Source organism: Nomascus leucogenys, chromosome 22a, assembly GCF_006542625.1.
Source record: "Nomascus leucogenys isolate Asia chromosome 22a, Asia_NLE_v1, whole genome shotgun sequence".
Lineage (NCBI taxonomy): Eukaryota > Metazoa > Chordata > Mammalia > Primates > Hylobatidae > Nomascus > Nomascus leucogenys.
The window spans coordinates 85,020,033-85,042,871 of NC_044402.1; the positions used below are offsets into that span (position 1 = coordinate 85,020,033).

The 22,839-nt window shown below is 35.2% G+C and overlaps 1 protein-coding gene across 1 annotated transcript in view; it reads left to right on the forward strand.

Moving 5' to 3' along the window:
* Positions 1-232: 232 nt before the first annotated feature.
* The window catches only part of ZNF804A (zinc finger protein 804A), a 329,558-nt gene continuing 306,951 nt past the window's right edge, over positions 233-22,839 (forward strand). The window contains exon 1 of the mRNA XM_003253825.4: positions 233-941. Within this exon, the coding sequence (XP_003253873.2) occupies positions 831-941 (111 nt within the window). The 5' untranslated portion in view covers positions 233-830. The remainder of the gene's footprint in view (positions 942-22,839) is intronic.

Here is a 22,839-nt window from a genome sequence, read left to right on the forward strand (position 1 = left end):
GGCCTGGATTCGCTGCAGTCGGAAGCGGGTGGCTTTCGGTATTGAATTATTAATTTATTTATTCCCCTCGCCCCCACCCCCACGCCAACTGCCAGGCAAGAAATCGCGGCCTCTTCGCTCGTCTCCGCCCCCACCTTCCAGGAGTCTCCCACTTGGCGGTGGTTGTCGCGTCCCCGGCCCTCTGCGGCAGCGGCGCCGCGCGGGGCGCTCCCACTCGCGCTCGGGCTGGCGCGGCCGCGGGTCCCGGCGGCGGGGTGGGCGGGGGAGGCAGCGGGTGACAGATGTACTCCTCTGACAGCTCTCAGTATCAGCCCAGTGGCTCCCTGCCATTGGCTCAGTGCAATGGACCGGCAACGCCGCTCACTATAATAACACTCATGCCTGCCAGCAGCAGCAACTCCGAGTGCAGGCACCGAGCGCGGGGGATGCTGCCGCCGCCGCCGCCGCTTCTGCTGCCGCGCAGGCGGCTCCCGCAGCCCCGCTCCGCCCGGCCGCCGCGCGGGCACTGACTCCCGCTCGGCTCCATTTCGCCGGCCCGGCCCCCTCCTAGCCTGGAATCCTCCCGCAGGGCTCGTCGTCCCGACGCGAATTAGAAGAGAAACTGAGGAGCGAGAGACTGAGGGAGAGCGCGGCGAGCATGCGGAGGCGGGGGAGCCTCGGCGCGCACCACAGAGGGGTGCAGTGAACCAGTCTCCAGAGGACGTGCCGGGGGCGGCTGCGTGCCCTCGTGGCGGGTCCCCAGCCCACCCTCGCCGGCCCCGGCGCGCTGCGGCTGTGGGCGAGGGGTGCGTGGAAGCGGCGGCTGCGGCGGAGGAGGCGGCGGCTGCCCCATGGAGTGTTACTACATTGTCATCAGCTCCACGCATCTCAGCAACGGACACTTTCGCAACATCAAGGGAGTTTTCCGGGGCCCTCTCAGCAAGAACGGGAACAAAACTCTGGTAATCGCTTCTGTTTTCCTCTCTCTCTCTCTCTCTCATATTTAAGAGGGCATTTGGAAGATTGAGTTTTTGGAGGTATTGAGATTCAATTTGGTTTATAATTTACTCATTTATTTATCTGGTGGGCGTGGGGTGAGAATTGGGTGTAGAAAAAGGAAGGGGTCTTAGGGAAGCTGTGATCCATGGCTTTGGTTGACACTTCCACAATGCTCTGGACTCTCTCACCTCACTCCATTAAGCTGAAGATTACCACAGTCTCTCCTTATTTGAAGCAAATGTGTCAACAGGAGCTGTTTAAAGAGAAAAGAAAAGAACTCTAACCCCAAGTTACCCCATAACCTCTTTTGTTTGGCTTAGGAGCCTGAAGGTGAATAAGGATGTGGCTGTTTCTGATGAAGGCAGGGAACCATGTGGCTGGTCACAAGGAGGAAGTGGCGGGATCGAGTGATGGTCTCAGAAAGAGTTTGTATTCCAGCTCTTTCATGAAGGACTGATAGCAAACTTCTCTAGTGAGAAGTTGTCAGTGCTAAGCTTAAGAGAGTGCCTCCAGAACCTTATGCTGTCCACTTTCAGCTATTCACTGTAACGTGGTGGTGGATATGTGTGAAACACTATCACTATTTCACCATTAGAGCCACTAGGGAAAACGTGAGGCAGATAGAACCCATGCAGTTGCTGGAAGGTTCTCACTGGATCAGAGAGCTTCATTTTTCAGGATCCTAGTCGGAAGAGCACTCCTGATTGGTGGGAGAAGATGTGCTGAGCATTGAGATAGTGCAGGATGATTGCTCCTACTTCTCATCCAAATCTCCCTTTAGCTATAAAACCTCCCTGCAGAACCGACTTTCATGTATTGGTATGTTTGGAGAAGTATACACCTCCATAAAGTAAAAAAGAAAGTAGAATAAAGGCTCATTAGGCTTAGTACTGCAAAGAGTAAAAGTAAGGCGGCAATATACAAATGTATGATTCACTGAAGTCCGTGTTTATTAGCAAGCAGCCTCCCTTCCCCTTTCTTACACAGTGGTAACTTAGCCTGAATGAGGAGAGTAGAAGTTTAAGGACAGACTCAAATAGTCTAAAAATAAATATAGCATTCTTGATTGAATTTTCTTTATGTATCTTAAAATATGTTTCTTTATGAATAAAGAAAATATGCTGTGATGTGTGTTTTCCAAGAATATAAAGTTCTCATCTAAAGTTTTACGTAAATTCTTGATGCATTTAATTTCATTCTTTTTACTTGAATCTCTTGGCTACTTGCTTTCAGCCCACTTAAGACTCACAAAAGCAGGGCTAGTTTGTTTCTTTTATTGTTTTTGTGGATGTGGTTGTTGGTTGTTGTTGAACAAAAGAAAGTGAAAATACTCTTCTGCAGTCTTTAGTAGAGTAGCACAAAGAGCAGTTAGCCAAAGTCTAAAGGAATTACTGAAATTGTTCTGGCCCCATTTAGAGAAGTAAAAAAAGAAGGTAAAATTTTGGGGGAAAAACTTTCAGTTTGAAGAAAGTACACACTGTTTTTTCAATTAAATTTCACTTACAGTTAAAGGCAAACTTAATGCACAAGATTTCATTTCCATACTTACAATAATGGTGTAGGTGATAAAATGCATAGTGGGGTTTATAGAAAAAAAAAGTCATTTACCAAGCCTCAAATTGTTAAGATTCTATAGGTCTTGATTCTCAAGTTAATCTTAGGTTCTAACAATGGTTGAATTTGCTTATGCGAATGTGTTTGTTGTGTGTTTGGAGTTGGTTCATTCTTTATGACTTATATTTACAAAAGGTAGGTTAAAGTCTAGATTTGCCATTGTAACCTTGTGAGGAAATTGGGTTCTAAAAAACAGCTATCTAAATGAGATGAATAAACCTAAATATAGACAAACATCAGAAAGAACAAACAAGGATGAAATGGCTTTGAAATAACTCCATAATTATCTTAGTTATCATGAAAGAGACTTTAGGCACTTCTGAGCTAGTCCTTCCAGATGATTTTAAAACTGCCCAAGTTTGTATTTCCTGTGTATGAGATTTGCACTGACTGAAAAGAAGTAAATTTTCATATATGATGTGAATATATTTGAAACTACTTCTTTACAAGATAATGTATTCATCTATTATATGTGCTTTCTAGATGCCTTCTCATGAGTATTATTATGGAAAATGATGAGATTTATGCCTGTCTTTAAGTATAACAAAAGATTCTAGATCTATTCATAAATGAATGATTTCAATTTTAAAAAGAGCTGTCTATACTTACCCCAAAATGATTCTTTATAGCACATAGGATGCTATGAGCACTTACATATATGCTAAAACATACTGTCACTTAGAAATAGGAAACTGGATCTGAAACTTCTAAAACTGGCAACTTCGATAAGAAATGCAAACATCATCTTAAAAGGTATATATGCCATATTCTATAAATTTTCAAGTAAGAATTTATGCTTATCCTGGTTTTGCAGTTTTATTTTTTATTGTTTAAATGGACAGGTAAACTTGTTTGTGTTAATCACGTAAAATGATTTTAATCCCAGTTTTATGGAGTAATAATTATGATATCTTTCCAACTTTATATTTTAATTTAAAATATTTGTATTTTGCCATTAAAAATCATCACATTTTTGTATTTTGAATTGTGTACCAAGTTCTAAGGATTTTGATACTATCGCAAATGTTTTTTTTTCTTACTTCGGGGAAGTGCAACTTTAAACATAAAATTATTCAGCGAAAAGGTACTTTGATTACTCCATGACTTTTTAGTTAGTTTCTGTCAATAGATACTTAATGGCTATTTGAGAATTTTTAAAATTCAAATTTAGAAAATAATTTTATAGTCTTCAAAAAAGTCACAGGATTAATTTAAGTTAGCCTGTAACTGTTAACACAGTCTTCTTTTATGAATTAGATGTTACTTATAGAATAACCAGGGTAATTCATATTTTAGTGCCAGTGATTAATTGCTTTAATCCTAAATCCAGAATGTAATCCTACCATTCATATTGAGAAGATAGTCAAAATATATAGTCCCTTCTATAGGTCGTATTATATCACCCAAACATAAAATTTTGGAAAATAAAACAACAACATTCTTGAAGACTAAGCCTCTTGTTAATGTTGACCCTATTTATGAGCTTTTAAATATATTCCTTTTGCCAATTATAATGAAAAATATATAAATTTTCATTTTGCAATGTCTTACAAGCAAAAAGAAAGGTCAGCCTATTTATCATGATTTCTGTTAAAAGCTGCAACATATCTGTGATATAGTTTTAATTTCATGGAACAAGAAATAAGTGAATATTTAATAGTTCTCCAGAATATTTCTGGATAATTTACAGGGCTTAACAGAAAAGAATAAAGTTTATCTTCCATCTAATCTCATTCTTTTTATTTAGATTTTCCCAATTAATGATTGTGTAAGCAATTGCTTACTGAATAAAGACATTTGGTACATCTTTTTTTGCAATTGATTTACAAAGTTTGTCTTAATTATATATTTAAATAAATACAGAATATTTTTGTATACAACATATTTAACATGGAATTTAAATATTCCTTTAATCACTTTAATATGTAATTTGGGATTTGTCTTGGGAAACTTGGAAATCATTACTAATTTGTTCATTACATTCTGTTAGTTGGTCAGCATTTTAGTATCTCATAATAACGTTATATCTATTTCACTGACTATGGAATTCAAAAGAGTCAGTGATAGTTTTGAGGTCATACAGTGAGTCAATATTATCAAGCAGATTTCCTGACTCCAGACATATTTCCTTTATAATTTATATGCTAAAATATGGAATATCTAGGGATCATTATGATAATATGATTAAGAGATGGTATTGTGTTATCTGGTTGAAGGCACTTTATTTTTCCAGTCGTCTACAGATATGGATAAATAGTGCCAGATTCACAGAATAATTTGATTAAATTTGTTTTACTACTCATCCTCCATATGCAAATATCATTCATTTCTGTCGGACCTAAAGGCCTTGTTTCTTCTAGGCTGCCCTCCATTTCTAATATATGAAATACTACGTTAGGCAAGAAAAGAAATGTTAATTTACTAATCGGTTCACAAAATATTTATTTAGTTCATTCAAATTTATCGAGGTGCCTCAATTACAAAGCACTGTTCTAGGCACCACAGGCTCTGTATTATGCACTAAATAATACATGCTAAGGAGCATTTTGGGCTGCTCTTGTTCATTTTGAATCTGTTAAAAATTATTCACACCTTTTGACATGTTTGTACGTTTCTTGTCACTCAGGACGTTGTCATGTGTGTTAATTTTGAAAAACCTGAAAAAATTCTGTGTTATTTCCCTTGTGTATATAGGAACACACTAAAATTCGGCAGGCTTTTGAAACACTATTTGGCCTTTTGTTTTAGTTTTCATTATTGAGTATAACTTATTTTTCATATAATTCCCTTGAACATTTTCTAAATCTCTTGGAGAATGTAATTTAAAAGGCTTCTCATCGAAACCCATTTAGGTGGCACTTTAAGAGTGTGCATGTAAGACTAAAGAGATCAATTGGTGAATTGGTGCTGTTGGAAAAGTTATTATTTTTAGGTTAATGTCCTCAAGAGAGCTCAGGGGTGAGGGTGGATTAGGGTGATATCCTAATATATCTTCATACCTTCCCACTTTATAAACTTCTTCACACAAGCAGTCCAATTATATATTCTTCCAAATTTCATTTAAACTCATATATTCAATATTAAAGACCATCTTGTGTCTCAATTTTCTGAACTTAAGGTGTCATATATTCTTGTTCTGTTGGTTTTGAATTCTAGTGAAACTTTACTACATGTCCTTTTTCAGAACACATTATTCTAGTATGGAAAATAACTGATATTGAATTATTGTTGTAACACAAACATGCAAGCAGTATTTTAAGGCAAATGTCAAATAATATTCATAATTACCACATACTTTTGTTAATTCATTAAATATTGAGTTATGTTAGATAGCTGAAATTTGAATAGTGACATAATGTCTTGACTTCTCACTTCTGCACCAAATAGTTTCAGGTTATGGATAACTGCAATTACATTTTTTTTTTTTTTTTTTTTTTTTGAGACGGAGTCTCGCTCTTTTTGCCCAGGCTGGAGTGCAGTGGCGCCATCTTGGCTCACTGCAAGCTCCGCCTCCCGGGTTCACGTCATTCTCCTGCCTCAGCCTCCTGAGTAGCTGGGACTACAGGTGCCTGCCATCGCGCCAGGCTAATTTTTTTTTTTTTTTTTGTATTTTTAGTAGAGACGAGGTTTCACCGTGTTAGCCAGGATGGTCTTGATCTCCTGACCTTGTGATCCGCCCGCCTCGGCCTCCCAAAATGCTGGGATTACAGGCGTGAGCCACCAAGCCAGGTCACATTTTTAATGAAAATACAGATCAGCGAGAATTTCAGGGATGACCTAGTTTAGAGGTTTAATGGAATTATATTCAGGGCCAAATTCAGGCTGCCAAATTAGTTTGTTTAGTGTGCACAGTGTTTTAAAATACTTATGTTGAAATGAAGTTGGAAGAAGACACTTCTCCGTTTTCCACTGTCTACACTACATTCTGTTGCTATGTAGGCTATTCACTTATTTACGTTACTTTCCTGACAATTGAAGGCACTTCAGTTTTCCATACCTTGCTTAGTTCAAGGACCGAAGTTTACCTATGTGGAGATAGAAATATTTCTATCGTAATATTTTCTTCTGTAGTACCTGTTTGCCATATATTGGTTGAACTGAATTAGCAGTATTCTCCAGGTCAAATATCTAGGATCTCTATCATAATAAGAAATATACAGGGATTTCAGAGTGATAAATTTTTGCATTTTAAAACTGCAAACTTTTACTTAGGCTACTGGTGTTTTTGGTATTTTGCTGTTGTTTTTGACCTCAAAAAATTAATTTAGAATGTAATTTCATTCTTTAATATATACTTAAATAAACATGTTACGTTTATATACCATATTTGGGAAATGGTTTGTTAAAAGTATACATAGTGTAAATCATATTTAAATACTTGTAGTAATGATATAGCATTGAAATAATTTCCTATCGTGTTCATTTAACTGAGATAATACTGTTGAAGCGACTTGCTGTTAGGAGTTTGAGTAATCCTTCCAAAAAAAGATAGCAGTTATAATCTATGGTGTACTGCAACAAAAATTTATAAAGAAATTACTTATATCTGTTTATCACATTTTTATATTGCTAACCACAATAATAAATATAATTGTGTTAGTTTCCCTTCCTAAAAATTTTAACCTAAGCCATTTGATCTGTTTTATCTCATTCTAAATTATCTACTGTATCTGAGAAAATGTTACAATACATAGAAGGACCTTCATATCCATGGGTTATAATTCATGGATTCAACCACTGTGGATGCTTTGAGTATCTCAAATACTCTAAAAAGAAAAAATGCACATTGTATTTGTACTTAACATGTACAAACATTTTTTTTCTTGCCATTATTCCCTAAATAATACAGTATAACAACAGTTTACATAGTATTTACATTTTACTGGGCATTAGAAGTAATCTAATCTCCAGATAATTTAAAGAATAAGGCAGGATGTTCATCGACTATATGTAAATACTACACCATTTATGTAAGGGACTTGAGAATCTGTGGATTTTGATATATATCCTAGGGGGATCTTAGAACCACTTCCCCATGGATATGCAGAGATAAATGTGTACTGTATTATGATAGTGTCTTCAAGTAGCCGTGATTCATCAATTTTATAAATGTATTACAGTACACTTCCTATTACAGTATAAGATTAAGAGGAGTAATAAATAATTAAAATTCAATCATGGTTGTCAAAGTAAACAAAGTCCATTACCTGAGGTATTACTCTGAATTACTTCATAATGGTTTAGCACCATTAGAAGAAAGTTATATACTTTTCTAAATGTAACTACATTTAATATACTGACTGTTTATGAGGTCAATGCTGTGTTCAAATTATAAGAAAACATTTTTTCTTAAATAGTATTAGAAAAATTGCCTGTATTAAACATGATGGCTAGTTTTATGTGTCACCTACAATAGTAGTGTATTAGTCGATTCTCACACTGCTATAAAGATATTACCCGAGACTGGGTAATTTATAAAGGAAAGTTTAATTGACTCACATTTCCACATGGCTGGGGAGGCCTCAGAAAACTTACAATCATGGTGGATGGTGAGGGAGAAGCAAGGACCTTCTTCCCATGGTGGCAGGAGAGAGAAGTGCAAATGGGAAATGCCAGATGCTTATAAAATTATCAGATCTAGTGAGAGCTCACTTACTATCACAAGAACAGCATAGGGGAAACTTCCCTTATGATCCAGTCACTTCCCTCCCTCAACACCTGGGGATTACAATTCAAGATGAGATTTGGGTGGGGACACAGAGCCAAATCGTATCACGTAGCCAGTTATTTAATCAAATTCTAATGTAGGTATAGCTATGAAGGTATTTTGTAGATACACTTAATGTTGACAACCAGTTGACACTTTAAGTAAAGGAGATTACTCTTGATGATGTGGTTTGGCCTGATAACCAGCTGAAAAATCTAAGAGCAGAAACTGAGGCTTTCTAGAGAAAAAATTCTACCTGAAAACTTCTGTAACAACTCCTACCTGAGTTTCCAGCCTGTAGGCCCTGCCTTCACATTTAAGATTTACCAGCTCCTGCAATCACTGAGTCAGTTTGTTAAAATAAATCATATGTGTGTCTACACACACACACACACACAGACACACACACACATATCATATTGTTCCTATGTTTCTGGAGAACCTTAAGTGGTACAGTGAAAATCAGTTTATAATATTTCTTTTATAATGAGCTAACTGTTTGAAATGTAAATCTCCTTTGGATTTAATAGGAAATAGATGCATTGATGTTGATAACTATATAGGTTTAAAATTGATAGAGCTGATTGTGGAATGTTTCTGCTATTTTATATACAGGTTTACAATAACTTTATCTGAAATGTTTGCCTGGATTACAATTTCTGTCTCTCAATCAACACACCTCAAGCATCTAAAACAACCTCTATGTAAAATGGAATTATTCTTATCTGTTCAACCCCAACAGCTTACCACACATGTTTATTGTACTTGAAGAAAGTCAAGCTCTCTCTAAATTAGATGAAATATTGTATTAGTCTATTCTCATGCTGCTATAAGGACATATCTGAGACTAGGTAATTATAAAGGAAAAAGGTTTAATTGACTCACAGTTCTGCATGTCTAGGGAGACCTCAGGAAACTTACAATCATGGCAGGAAGGGAAGCAAACACACCTTTCTTCACATAATGGTGGGAAGGAGAAGAGCCGAGTGAAGGGAGAGAAAAGCCCCTTGTAAAACCATCAACTCTCCTGAGAACTCACTGTCATGAGAACAGCACGAGGGTAACTGCCTCCATGATTCAATTTTCTCCCACCAGGTCCCCCCCACCTTCCACCCTCATGACACGTGGTGATTATGGGAACTACAATTCTAGATCAGATTTGGGTGGGGATACAACCAAACAATATCAAATATCTTTTAAAGTTAATTTCAAAAGTTTATACTTTGTTAGCCTGAATTTAAGCAAATGAGCTTTAAATTGAGGTACGTAAAATGAATGACGTTCATTTTACAAAACAAAAATGTCTTCATGAAATATACAAAATATGTACAGAGTTGTGTCAATGTCCACCAGCCAGAAATACAAGGACACAACTCTAGTTGAACCAAGTTAGGAACATTGGTATTTGTTGAAACAAGGTTAACTGCACACCGCGGAGAACCTTGATGCATCTCTTGAAGAGAGTATAAGGGGTGGTTATTTAGGATTTGGGATTGTGTGAGGTGTATTTTCCGGAGAGTTTGCTAAAACATTGTTTAATTCTGGATTGGATACTGTGATAAAGAAAAGACAATTCCATATTGGGTATCTTAGGACTTTCTATCTAGGAGCAAAGAGAAACAAAGTGGGGGTAGGGCTGTAATTGGTGGAAAAGCAGCTTTCCTCATAATGGCTGGCAGAGGGAGATGTTGGGTAACAAAATCAGTGATTTTGGTAATGTATGTGCTCAAATGTGATTGTGGAGTGGACTTGTTATTGTTAAGCTCCATCACAGTCATAGAGTGACCTTGTCTGACGTTAGTGTATCGTGAAACTGTTTATATTTGACAAGAGAATACTATGCCTCACTTTTAGATCCAGACAAGATACTACCCATCAGTTCTTGAGAGCTGCTTTTTCCTTTCTGATATATGACCATGAGATGGATGGTTGCAGAGAGGGAAGGAGGACAAGCTTATAAGAGAAGATTATTTCAGGGACATGAGATCCAAGGCTGAGAACTTTTAGGAATGAGGTAGGTGTCAAGATGGAGCAAAGAGGGCTTGTGCCACATATTACCACAATAGTATAAGGAGTTTGGAAGATAAAACATCCACCTCTGGAGAGAGATACAGGGTAAATAGTGTTTTCAGGAGAAACAGGCTTCACTTAGAGCAAAAAAGAAAAGAAGTTTAACTTCAGTGAAAAGTTTGAATCTACAGAATTTTTTTGATAACAGACACTTATGAATTTAAGGAAGACATAGTCCAAGAGTTTTAGGATATGTGGAAATATAGAGATTTGTGTCAGAAAAGAGGATGTAACCTGGCCATATGGAGAATGAAGTTCAGGTGATGAGGAAGAATTTGGGAGTTCTGGGTTTCTTGTAGTGAACAATGTCACTGGAGATACAGGGTAGGATAACGTTGGTTCTGACAATCACACTATTGGTAGTAGCAGCATTGGAGTGGTGGAGGGAAACAGATAGAGGATTGTTTGGGCAGCACTCAGAATTTTGGGGCTGACCATTGACTACTGCTGTGACACTGAATTATGCATGACCCTTTCTCTGAGCTTCAGAGTTCTCACCTGACTCCTGTTGAAGTGTTCTGACAGAGAGGCGTGATTACTCCTAGCGCTCAGACTTTCTCCCAGATTCAGCCACTAGGAGTTAAAATTATTAACAACAATTTAAAAATTAACTCTTTGCCTTTGATTGGGCTTCCATAACAAATTAATATAGACTGGGTGGCTTAAACAACAAATACTTATTTCTCAGAATTCTGGAGTCTGAGAAGTCCAAGATCAAGTTCCTAGCTGATTCCATGTCTGGCGAGGACCTGCTTCCTGGTTTGCATGTGGCTGTCTTCTCATAGTATTCTCACATGATGGAGGACAGAGAGGGAGATTAGTTACTGTGTCTCTTCTTATGAAGGAAGTAATTGCACACATGAGGGTTCCATCCTCATGACCCAATTATCTCCCAAAGGCTTCATCTAATACCATCACATTGGGAGTTAGGATTTCAGCATATGTATTTTGGGGGATACAGAAGTCCCATTTATAGCACCCATCTATATTGTCTTGTTTGTGCCCCTCAGACAGGAAACACCTAAAAAATGAAAAGTAGAGGCCTGTGGTGTGAAATATGTCCCCCAGAAGCTCATGTGTTGAAAAAACTTTGTCCCCACTGCAGCAGTGTTGATAGTTGGGACATTTGGGAGATGATTGGGTCATAAGGGCTCTGCCCTCATGAATGGAGTAATTCATTCATAGGTTGATAGATTAATGGTCTATCTAGGGAGGGTGTTTATTATTAAAAAAGACGGATCTGTTATAAAAATCAATTTGGCTGTTACTCGTAAGTCCGCTTGCAATGTGATGCCCTGAGCTGCCTCTGGACTCTGCAGCGAGTCCCCACCAGTAAGAAGCTTGTCACCAGATACAGTCCAAATCCTTTACCTTGGATATTCCAGCCTTGACAACTGTAAAAAATAACTTTTTAAATGTATTATCCAGTCTCAAGTATTCTTTTATAGCAACAGAAAACAGACTAAGACATCAGCGTGAGTAAGTTTTGTTGCAAAGACTTTAGAAAAAGTCTGAAACTCTGGGAGTTGCCAAAGACTTTTAGATTGGTTATAGAAAGCAGGATATTTGAAGTCAATAAGTTAATAGGAAGGAAGTGAGACTAGTTGCAGAAAAGGAATGGGTTTAATGAGAAGTGTGTAGTGATTTCTTTTTTTACAACTGGTCAAGGACAAAAAGATGGAATTAAATGTAGATTCTGTCTTTGTTTAGTAAAAATGTCTCAAGTGGCATAATCTAGTGGCCCCCAAGAAAGTATCAATGGAAATACTGTAAAATTACATTTGTGTTACCTCCTCCAAAAGGTTATATTAGCAAAATACCACTCCCTGGTGAAGACAATGTCTGGACAATGTACATTTAAAGTTGAGAAGAAAATGACTGCTTTCACTCCAGAATTGTGTTCTTGCACCCAATTTAGCAAGAAAGTCTACTAAAACCAGTCACTTGTGTTATGACCTGGGTAAAGTTCACCTCTCTCCCTGTCAGTTGTGTTATCTTTAGATAAAGGATATGATAATAAAATTAACTATGTATGGATTTACATAATTTGGACACTATTACTATTGAACCATGTCAACATTTCCTTTTTTTTCTCAGTGTCTTAGCCTGTTTGAGCTGTTATAACAAAATACCACTGATTGAGTAGCTTACATACAACGGAAATGTATTTCTCACAGTTCTAGAGGCTGGGAATTCCAAGATTAAGGTGCCAATTTGGTGTCTGGGAACAGCTTGCTTCCTTATAGTCAGACTTCTTCCCATATGGGGGAAGTGGGCAAAATAACTCTCTAGGCCTCTTTTATAAGGGCACTAATCTGTTATGAGGGTGAGGTTCTCGTGACCTAATTACCTTCCAAAGTCCTCATCTCTGATACCATCACATTGGGGCTTGGAATTTCAACATATACTTTTTTTGGGGGGGGTGGGGCAAACATTCAGAACATTGCTCTTAGCTTACCCATGGCATTTCTTACATATTTACCCATAGCCCAAGAATGCATAAAATCTTAAATATGTGCTGAGCCCTAAATATTTTAGGTTATGAAGACATGAAAATCATAAGGAAACCCTCAGATATCAGTCATTGCTGTGACTCACAAAGTTCACGAAACAATGGGAAGTTTGCTCTTTTGGGAAGCTTAGAAATTCTTTTAATTCTCTTCAATAATAATTTTAATAGCTGTAATTCCCTTGCAATGTCTTCTAGATTACTGAAGTTCTGATGTTACAAAATTAATATTTACACTAGGGGGCGACATAACATTTCCTCTTCTTTTCAAAACGACAGGCATAGTAATCAACCATAGATTAATAACATTGTCAGATATATTTATCACAATTTTATTAGCAAAGAGTCACTTTAAATTTTATTAGCCAGAAAGTCAATATAAGAAGGCAACATGGGGGTGATGTGTTTGCTGTGTACTTAATTTGTATACTTCACCTAGTAATTATTTTGGCCATTATCTATTTCAGTCACATGTGATACATGGAAAAGATACTGCTGACATAGAGTTGATGACCAATTATATCTTCCTTAGATGTCACTCTTGGCTGTAAAAGTATCAGTCTTCCTATCGAAGCTGATGTTTTTAGGGTTTTTTAGTTTCTTAAACCTTTTATGATTCTTAATACCTAATTTGCTTTAATGTCATAGCTAATTAATCATTAAATTTGATTGAAATGTTCATGGAGTACATTATTAACCAAAATAAAGGTCGACTGTGATGATAGTTACTTGCTGAAAGGATACCTAAAATATGAAATAATATGTAAAATTTTGAAAATTATTTCTTATTTTCATGATTGCCATAAGCGATATTATATAAATAGAAAAAAATAGTTGAAAAATATCTAAGATCCAAATTTTCAATCTTTATTAAAATTTAATGGAATTTTCTTCATAACAATTGGTATTATATTTCTATGGAAATAGTACAGATTGTATAAAATTATACAAACTTTTCTATTTGTACTACCAATCACTGGGAAATTACTGGTTCAACATGAAAGATGTGATTTTTTTTTTTTTTTTTTTTTTTGAGACGGAGTCTTGCTCTTGTTGCCCAGGCTGGAGTGCAGCGGTATGATCTTGGCTCACTGCAACCTCCGCTTCCCGGGTTCCAGCAATTCTCCTGCCTCAGCTGAGTAGCTGGGATTACAGGCTCCCATCACCAAGCCCGGCTAATTTTTGTATTTTTAGTAGAGACGGGGTTTCTCCATGTTGGTCAGGCTGATCTTGAACTTCTTACCTCAGGTGATCTGCCCACCTTGGTCTCCCAAAAGATATAATTTTTATGGATGAGGACTTAAAGTAGTTGATGTTATGATACATACTGTTACTCAAAAACACACAAAGCTGTTTCACAGGTAGACTGATAGTAATAGAATTTCAGATGGAGTTTATTACTTATTGCTGTCCTGAAGAGCCATATTGAAGACAATCTATTTCCATATTATTTCACAGTAAAGGGTTAATTAGGTAAATAATAATAATAAATCAAAACACACAGATCTGTGTGCATCAGCTAGCATTATGTAAGCTCAATTTGATTAAGAAACATTTGGAGACTGAGGATGTTGTTTCCTTATATGATACCACAATTTAACTCACATATGATATTGTATGAACAATTATTTGCCTTTCAGGCATCGAACATGCCAACTATTTTGACACATTAGCAAGGTGCTGATATAATTCTATGAAGTATAGAAACTGTGTAGAGTATGAGACACTCTCTTTTCTCTTTTATCCTTTTTTCCTTCATAAAATAAGGGCAATATCTATTCACAGGCTCAAGGCAAAACAGACATGCACATGTGGAACAAAATCATTCATATTCTCTCTCTCTGTCTGCCCCACTTCCTCCCACTCACTGTCTTGCTCTCGCTGTCTCACTACACACCATAGTAGTAGAGGGTGCTGTTATTTCAGTTTCAGCCTGTCTGAATGTTTGTTTCTCCTGAAGTCCACAGAATTCTACTAGCATCTTTAGCCGTGGCCAGAAATGTAAACAATAATTCATTTGAAAAGTAAGAACTTTCTGGCCGACCAATATAATACCAGAGATCTGAAAATCATGTTAGTGAGATTTGGCAAAACCTGAAGTAACTCAGTGGTCAAAGTTCCACTGGATGGACAGTCCTACAAATTAAAAATAAATAAAAAGAAAGAGATGGGGGTAAGGGGAAAGAGAAATTCATTAATTCTTCTAAGGCAGTAAGAAGCTAATATAAGCTAACATAGTTGATATAAGAATAATTGGTGCTACAAAGAGAATAAAATACCTAGGAATACAACTTACAAAGAATGTGAAGGACCTCTTCAAGGAGAACTACAAACCACTGCTCAAGGAAATAAGAGAGGGCACAAACAAATGGAAAAATATTCCACACTCATGGATAGGAAGAATCAGTAGTATGAAAATGGCCATACTGCCCAAAGTAATTTATAGATTCAGTACTATCCCCAACAAGCTACCACTGACTTTCTTCACAGAATTAGAAAAAACTATGTTAAATTTCATATGGAACCAAAAAAGCCTGTATAGCCAAGACAATCCTAAGTAAAAATAACAAAGCTGGAGGCATCATGCTACCTGACTTCGAACTATACTACAAGACTACAGTAACCAAAACAACATGGTACTGGTACCAAAACAGATATACAGACTAATGGAACAGAATAGAGGCCTCAGAAATAACACCACACATCTACAACCATCTGATCTTTGACAAACTTGACAAAAACAAGAAATGGGGAAAGGATCCCCAATTTAATAAAGGTGTTGGGAAAAATGGCTAGCCATATGCAGAAAACTGAAACTGGACCCCTTTCTTACACCTTATACAAAAATTAACTCAATATAGATTAAAGATTTAAACATAAGACCTAAAACCATAAAAAACCCTGTAAGAAAACCTAGGCAATACCATTCAGGACAGAGGTATGGGCAAAGACTTCATGTCTAAAACACCAAAAGCAATGGCAACAAAAGCCAAAATTGACAAATAAGATCTAATTAAACTAAAGAGCTTCTGCACAGCAAAAGAAACTATCATCAGAGTGAACAGGCAATCTACAGGATGGGAGAAATTTTATACAATCTATCCATCTGACAAAGAGCTAATATCCAGAATCTCCTGGCATTATTAATAATGACACTGCCTTTAACTCTCACAATTAATTTGGATGATAACTTATGTGGTAACCCTGCTAAATAAAAAATAAAAATTACCATAGTAACAGGAACTTAAACAAATTCACAAGAAAAAAACAAACATCCCCATCAAAAAGTCGGCAGAGGATATGAACAGACACTTCTGAAAAGAAGACATTTATGTGACCAACAAACATATGAAAAAAAGTTCATCATCCCTGGTCATTAGAGAAAGGCAAATCAAAACCACAATGAGATACCATCTCATGCTAGTTAGAATGGCAATCATTAAAAAGTCAGGAAACAACAGATGCTGGAGAGGATGTGGAGAAATAGGAATACTTTTACACTGTTGGTGGGAGTGTAAATTAGTTCAACTATTGTGGAAGATAGTGTGGTGATTCCTCAAGGATCCAGAGCCAGAAATACCATTTGACCCAGCAGTCCCATTACTGGATATATACCCAAAGGATTATAAATCATTCTACTGTAAAGACACATGCACACATATGTTTATTGCGGCACTGTTCACAATAGCAAAGATTTGGAACCAACCCAAATGCCAATCAATGATAGACTAGATAAAGACAATGTGGCACATATACACTATGGAATACTATGCAGCCATAAAAAAGGATGAGTTCATGTCCTTTGCAGGGATATGGATGAAGCTGGAAACCACCTAATGTAGGTGATGGGTTGATGGGTGCAGCAAACCACCATGTCACATGTATACCTATGTAACACACCTGCACATTCTGCACATGTATCCCAGAACTTAAATTATAATAATAAAGAATAATTGGGTGATGGCACATCCAGGTTTACCAAAGATAGTCCCAGTTTATGCTGTTGTCCTGGCATTATTAATAATGACACTGCCTTTAACTCTCACAATTAATTTGGATGATAACTTATATGATAACACTGCTAAATAAAAAAAAAAATTACCATAGTAACAGGAACCTACTTGAAATGATGCCTCTTTTTCTATTCTGGCTTGAATTCTGCATTCTTTGAGGATTTGTAGACTCATGACAGAATCCTATCTACAGATAATGTATCTCATATGATTTTTGGCTATTTTTTAACAATCTCAAGCCCAATAATAGGCAGTGATATAAGGAATGTAGTTACTTTCTCCCCACTTTCTGGCAAGTTAAGTTTAGCCACCTAATACAAGAAGGGACATTCAGAGGTAGGATGGCACAAAGACACAGGGTCCACTGGAGATCACTGGAAGCAGCTGCAGAAGGGTTAAGAGAAGGGAGTCCTAGCGAGTCTTCAGTCACCACACACTAACATCATCAGTGAAAAGTTCCTGGGCCTGAAGAGCCAGCTATGTTGTTCCTAGCTGACTATTTTAAGTGAAAGAACTTGGCCCAAGCATTGACCGTTTTGGTTCCTCAATAAGCCTGATTCAACAGGGTCACCTTTGAATCTGTCCTCCACCTTTCCAATAAACCTATTTTATGCATCATTCAGTAAGTTAAATTTTTGTGGTTGTTGTTGAGAAACATGACTAGATTTAGGAAAAATGTAGAATTTTATTTTATCTTTTTCAATATTTTCTGGGTTTTCCATAGTTTTCACGTGTTTCACACCTTCCTTTGCTTCCCACCATTCCCCTTTCTATTTAGAACTAGAGAGATCTGAGTTTGAATTCTAGCTGTGTAACCTGAGTCAGTTGTGTAACCTCTTTTTGTTTCTGTTTCTTTGTCTGTAAATAGCAAAAACTACAATTAACCTTAGTCCCTGCTGTACACCAAATGTTATCTTGAACATATTATACATATTATATGTAATTACTACTGAAATGCTCTAAGATGCCTATGTGTGAATGGCACTGTTGTAAAGATTAAATAATATCAGGGAAGTGTCTGCTTCAGTGTCTGGCATATAATAAAAGCTATTATTTTTACAATTATTGCCATCTTATAGAAGAGTTATCGTTCTTCCCTTCCAAGGCTAATAAATGGACGTGTGCTTATCAGTCAGAATGTAAGAGCTGCGGAATAAATAGGGAATAGGTGCTTTAGGGAGTCTAGGGAAATAAAGGTCAGGGAATTATTCATAAAACTTAGTACCCATATATAGCCTATAAGTAGATTCCCTAGTTTATTCTATGCAGGAAAATAAAGTTCTATGGAGCACAGATTCCAAAACTAATTGGTCATAAATATCACCTGAAAGTTTAGAAAATGTAACATCATGGACCTCGTTTCATAGGTACTAAATCTTAGTATCTGTGGGTACGGTGCAGGAATCTAGCTTTCCTAAGTGCCCTCAGACAACTCTTGCTGTTCTAGGATAAAATACGTGTGGTTTGGCTTCAGTGGGCATGTTCCTAAAGAATGTTTGGATGTCACACATTCATATTTAGTATGAGAGATGAGGTCCTCCCTTCATCATTTTCTTAGGTTCTCTTCTCTCCGCTCCTTACCCTCCCATCACCTACAATAAATCTTTTAGAAAATTAGCTATACATTTGTTTCATTATAAAAAAGAAAGAAGATAAATTTAAAAAACTTGAAAAAACTGTAGTTATAGTTAAAGGACATAATTTTAAAATTTAATAGAATCTAACATCTATAGAATGGATGGAAATGTAAGACTACTTTGTAAGCACAATAAATCTAGTTCTAGGTTAAGCTTCATGAGAAAACTTAGTTAACTTGGCCAATTTCCTTTTCAACGATGCTTTAATAGTTTATGTAGAAATTAGGTATAATAATGCATTCATAGTATTCAATAATTTTCAATGTATGCTGTTTTTTAAAACCATTGTGTTGAATAACAAAGCAAATGATTGAGACAATAAATTTGTTTAAACATCATGTAATTTGAAAAATTAAAAAGTCATAAAAGTAAATAGCTTTTTGAATAGCAGAACAAATGCAAGGCGTTTTTACAAAAAAGTATAAGATTTAACAATTGAGAACTTGGATTTATAAATAAAATAACTTATACCAATTATTTTATTTTAAAATATGGTATAGGTACTCAAGTCATTTTTGGATATATGGAACTTTCATCATTGCTTAGAATTTTTACTTATATTGTGATTATGATGCCTTAGGAATCAATTCTACATTAATAATTTTGTGGTTAAGTCAATTATTTAATATAGTTTTATAAATATTCTAAACGCCTTTGGTTAATCTTCTCTAAACCATATTTTCAAATCATTAAAATAAATCAACAAACTTTAAATTAATTTCTTACCTATTGAGCACTTATTCTTTGTTAGGTCCATCGATAAAAATATACATAAAATATGTCAAACATTGCAGCAACTATTTAATTTGATATTATTATAATTGCCATTTTACAAATGAGAAAACTTAGTGTTTAGAGGTTACATATTATCCAAGGTCATCTATGTTGTCTTTAATTTATACATGTCTTGTGGACACTAGAGAATGGACAAGAATACTAAGACTTTAACATATGTATGTTTATATTTATTCCATTGTGTTTAGTTTATCTCACAAGTAATGAATAATATGCATTCTCATATCCTAGAAAATATGGCTATGCCCAGTTATTGAGATTAGAATTAGGAAACACATTTATAAATCATTCAATGTTGCCTCCAAATATCATGGTTTAATTTGCAAAAATAATTTGCTCTTTCATTTATTTGTTTTTCTATTTTTGGTATAAACATCTGGATACTTAATTGAAATTGGCATTATTGCCTATTTATTAACTTACCAAAAAAGTTTTCAACAAAGACATTTTCAGGTTTGTTTTTATCCTTATTACAGGTAATTGAACAGAAGCTAGTCAATTAGATTATATGAGCACGAAGTAGCGTGTTTCATGTATATTATATGTTGCACCTAGATAGGAAAAAAGATTATTTAATAAAAGATATGATTTTGGTAAAATTCACGTGTTAAAATATTTTTCTAGTACAGTTAGGTCTCCATATCCACAGTTTCACAGGGCCTACCATGGAACGTTAGCATCCTCGGATTTTGGTATCGCTGGGATTCCTGGAACCAAACCCCCTGTAAACCTAGGGACAACTGTGTCAATTCATGCCGCAATTTTCTCCCAGCTTTTAAAACTTCCTAGTTCTGAAACCTTCTATATACTAACTATTAAGATTAATAAAACTTCTCACATTAAATAAAGGATTATTTGCAGGCTGTTTATACCTGGAAGTGCACCACCATTTTCTGGAATATATTATTGTTTCTTCCATTTAAAGGAATAAGATAAGCAAAGCTGCCCATTTTCTAATTACTGGGCTTTGCAGTACACATTTATAGAGACTGGCTTTCAGCTAAGACAGTTCATAACGTGTAAGTTATGCTTCCATCTTTTCAGAAACTATTTTCAGGGAGAGTATAAGAAGATAAAAAGATCGGGGGCCTTTTAATATATTTTTTGGTAAGATACTGATACATCTAAACTTATTTTCTACTAATTGCTGGCTTTGCTGCAGGGAGTGGGAGCAGGGAGGAGAAAAACACCTTGTGATGTGTGAACAAAAAGTAATCAGGAAGGAGCCTTTGAGCAGACATTTGGTGTGATTGTAAAGAGGTTTCTTATTCTTTCGGTCTTCATTAATTTGTTCCAACACCAAATTTATGTATAAAGATATATAGTGATAAATATTATATAGATTTATGCATGTATATATGCATATATAATCTGATCAAGGTAACAACTATAATGTAGTTAGAAGCTTTTATTTAAAAATAGAATACATACATATTTTTGGTTTTTTTTTTTAAGGTTACTGTATAGTCTAGACTGCTTCAAGTTATATGAATAGAATTGGATCATTTTAAGGGTCTTTATGTTGAGAAAATATTGTAGTAACTTTTGAAGTGGAGAAGAAAGGAAGTCAACATTATTAATGGCAATTAAGGAAGCTAGAAACAATTACTGTAAGGCTAAGAATAAAATTAATGATATCCTTCAAATGGATGTTCGCAAGTTAGTATCATGCCTCTATATCACATTTCTTCTAAGTTAGTATTTTTATGTAAATATGCTTATAATAAAAAACATGGTTTTAAAGCAGGTGAGTACAGTTATTACCTCCATTTTATGGATGAAAAACTCTAAGTATCTAGCCAGAAGTTATACATGCTTATGAGTGGTTCAGACTAATTTTGACTTAGGTTGTGATCTCATCACAACCACAGTAAATGATCATTATTTATAACAATTCTTATAATCATGATAGACTATAAACATATTTTACAAAGAAGAATAAATACAGCAGAGAAGTCAGTTAATTATATAATTCAAACTTAATAAATTATTTGCAAAAAATGTGTTTCACATTATACCCTTAAAAACAATTTATGATTAAATCTATAGGTAAAAATATATATCCAATTGTAAATCAAATATACATTTCTCAAAATAAGTGTGTGATCATCCTTAGGGAAGTATATTTTGTAGCTTCTTAACTCTTCATTTTATATCACAAAATTATATATGATATCAGCTTGTGAATAATACAAACACTTATTTCACTGATTTAAAAATATAAACTATTAAAGAAAGTTTGTATGGAAATATTTGAAAAACACAAAATAATCACACTGAATGATAGGTTATTGAGCTCTAGCTTGTAAATCTCTCTGATCTGTTTTGTTTACCAAATATTGCATTATAATTCTTTAACATTCCTTCATGCAAATCAAAAGAAACAAATAGTGTGACAAAGATTCCTACAAATAAGAGTTAAAATGTATTGCTTAATTTTCTGCTAAAAAATTGCTAGTTCTGCAAATCAGTTCATAAAAGGAAGAAGTGTCTAAGCAATAATTTTCACCAAGAGGAAGACTATCTATGAAAATAAGGTTGTGTTTTTGACATTAGATTGGAATCTAAGTGATTTGATTTTTATTTTAGCAACTATGCCTCATTAAAAATTGGCAAAATGAACTCATCTATTTGTTCATCAGAATGAATTAAACAGGGTAATAACAGGATATGATGATTCTCCCTTTCTGAAACCTCTGGTAATTTCTTAGTCATCAGGGTATGGAATCACACATATTATTTTTGCTTGAGCCTGTTGAAAGTCATTTTCAAGGAAAGTATAATATTACAATAAGTGGAAAAACACAGGAAGAGAGAATTTCATATGGAAGGCAAAAAATTGTAAATGAAGTAGATGTAATAAGCATTCTGTAGAGAAGTGCCACAATTATTGATAGGACAAAATGTGTAGTAATTACCTGATTGATTTCATTAGTTGTAAACTTAAACATCCTATCAATATTTTTATAATTTTAGTATACAAGGACTGGTATCATAAATTGTAGTAAATGTTTAATAAGATAGCTGCAATTTATTTCACAATTATTTGGATTTTTAATAGCATTTATTTTTCTATATCTTTAATTTCCTACAATAAGAATAATTAATAGATGATAACTAGATAATGACAGAAGCAGATAGAAATAACAGATGAACATAAACAAACATTCAAGTCTGTCAGTTTTGGAATTTCAGAAGGCTAGAAAAAAATGTATGTACGTATATAAAATACTCAAAATTTTCACATATTATCTCATACATTTTTAGTTCTATTTTCACAATATAGAGTCATTTAGAAAAATAACTTTCCAGATGAAATATATTTCTTCTTTTAACAACACTGGTAGATAATTTTTAAATCATGTTTAGATATTTGGTATAAAACTTAGAAATCGTAGCAAATATCGAGTAAAATACACTATACATTTGCATGTTGATCCCAGTAACAAATTATTTCCCATTATCAGCACTTGTATTAATAATTATATATGTGCATCTATTTGTATATAGTTATAT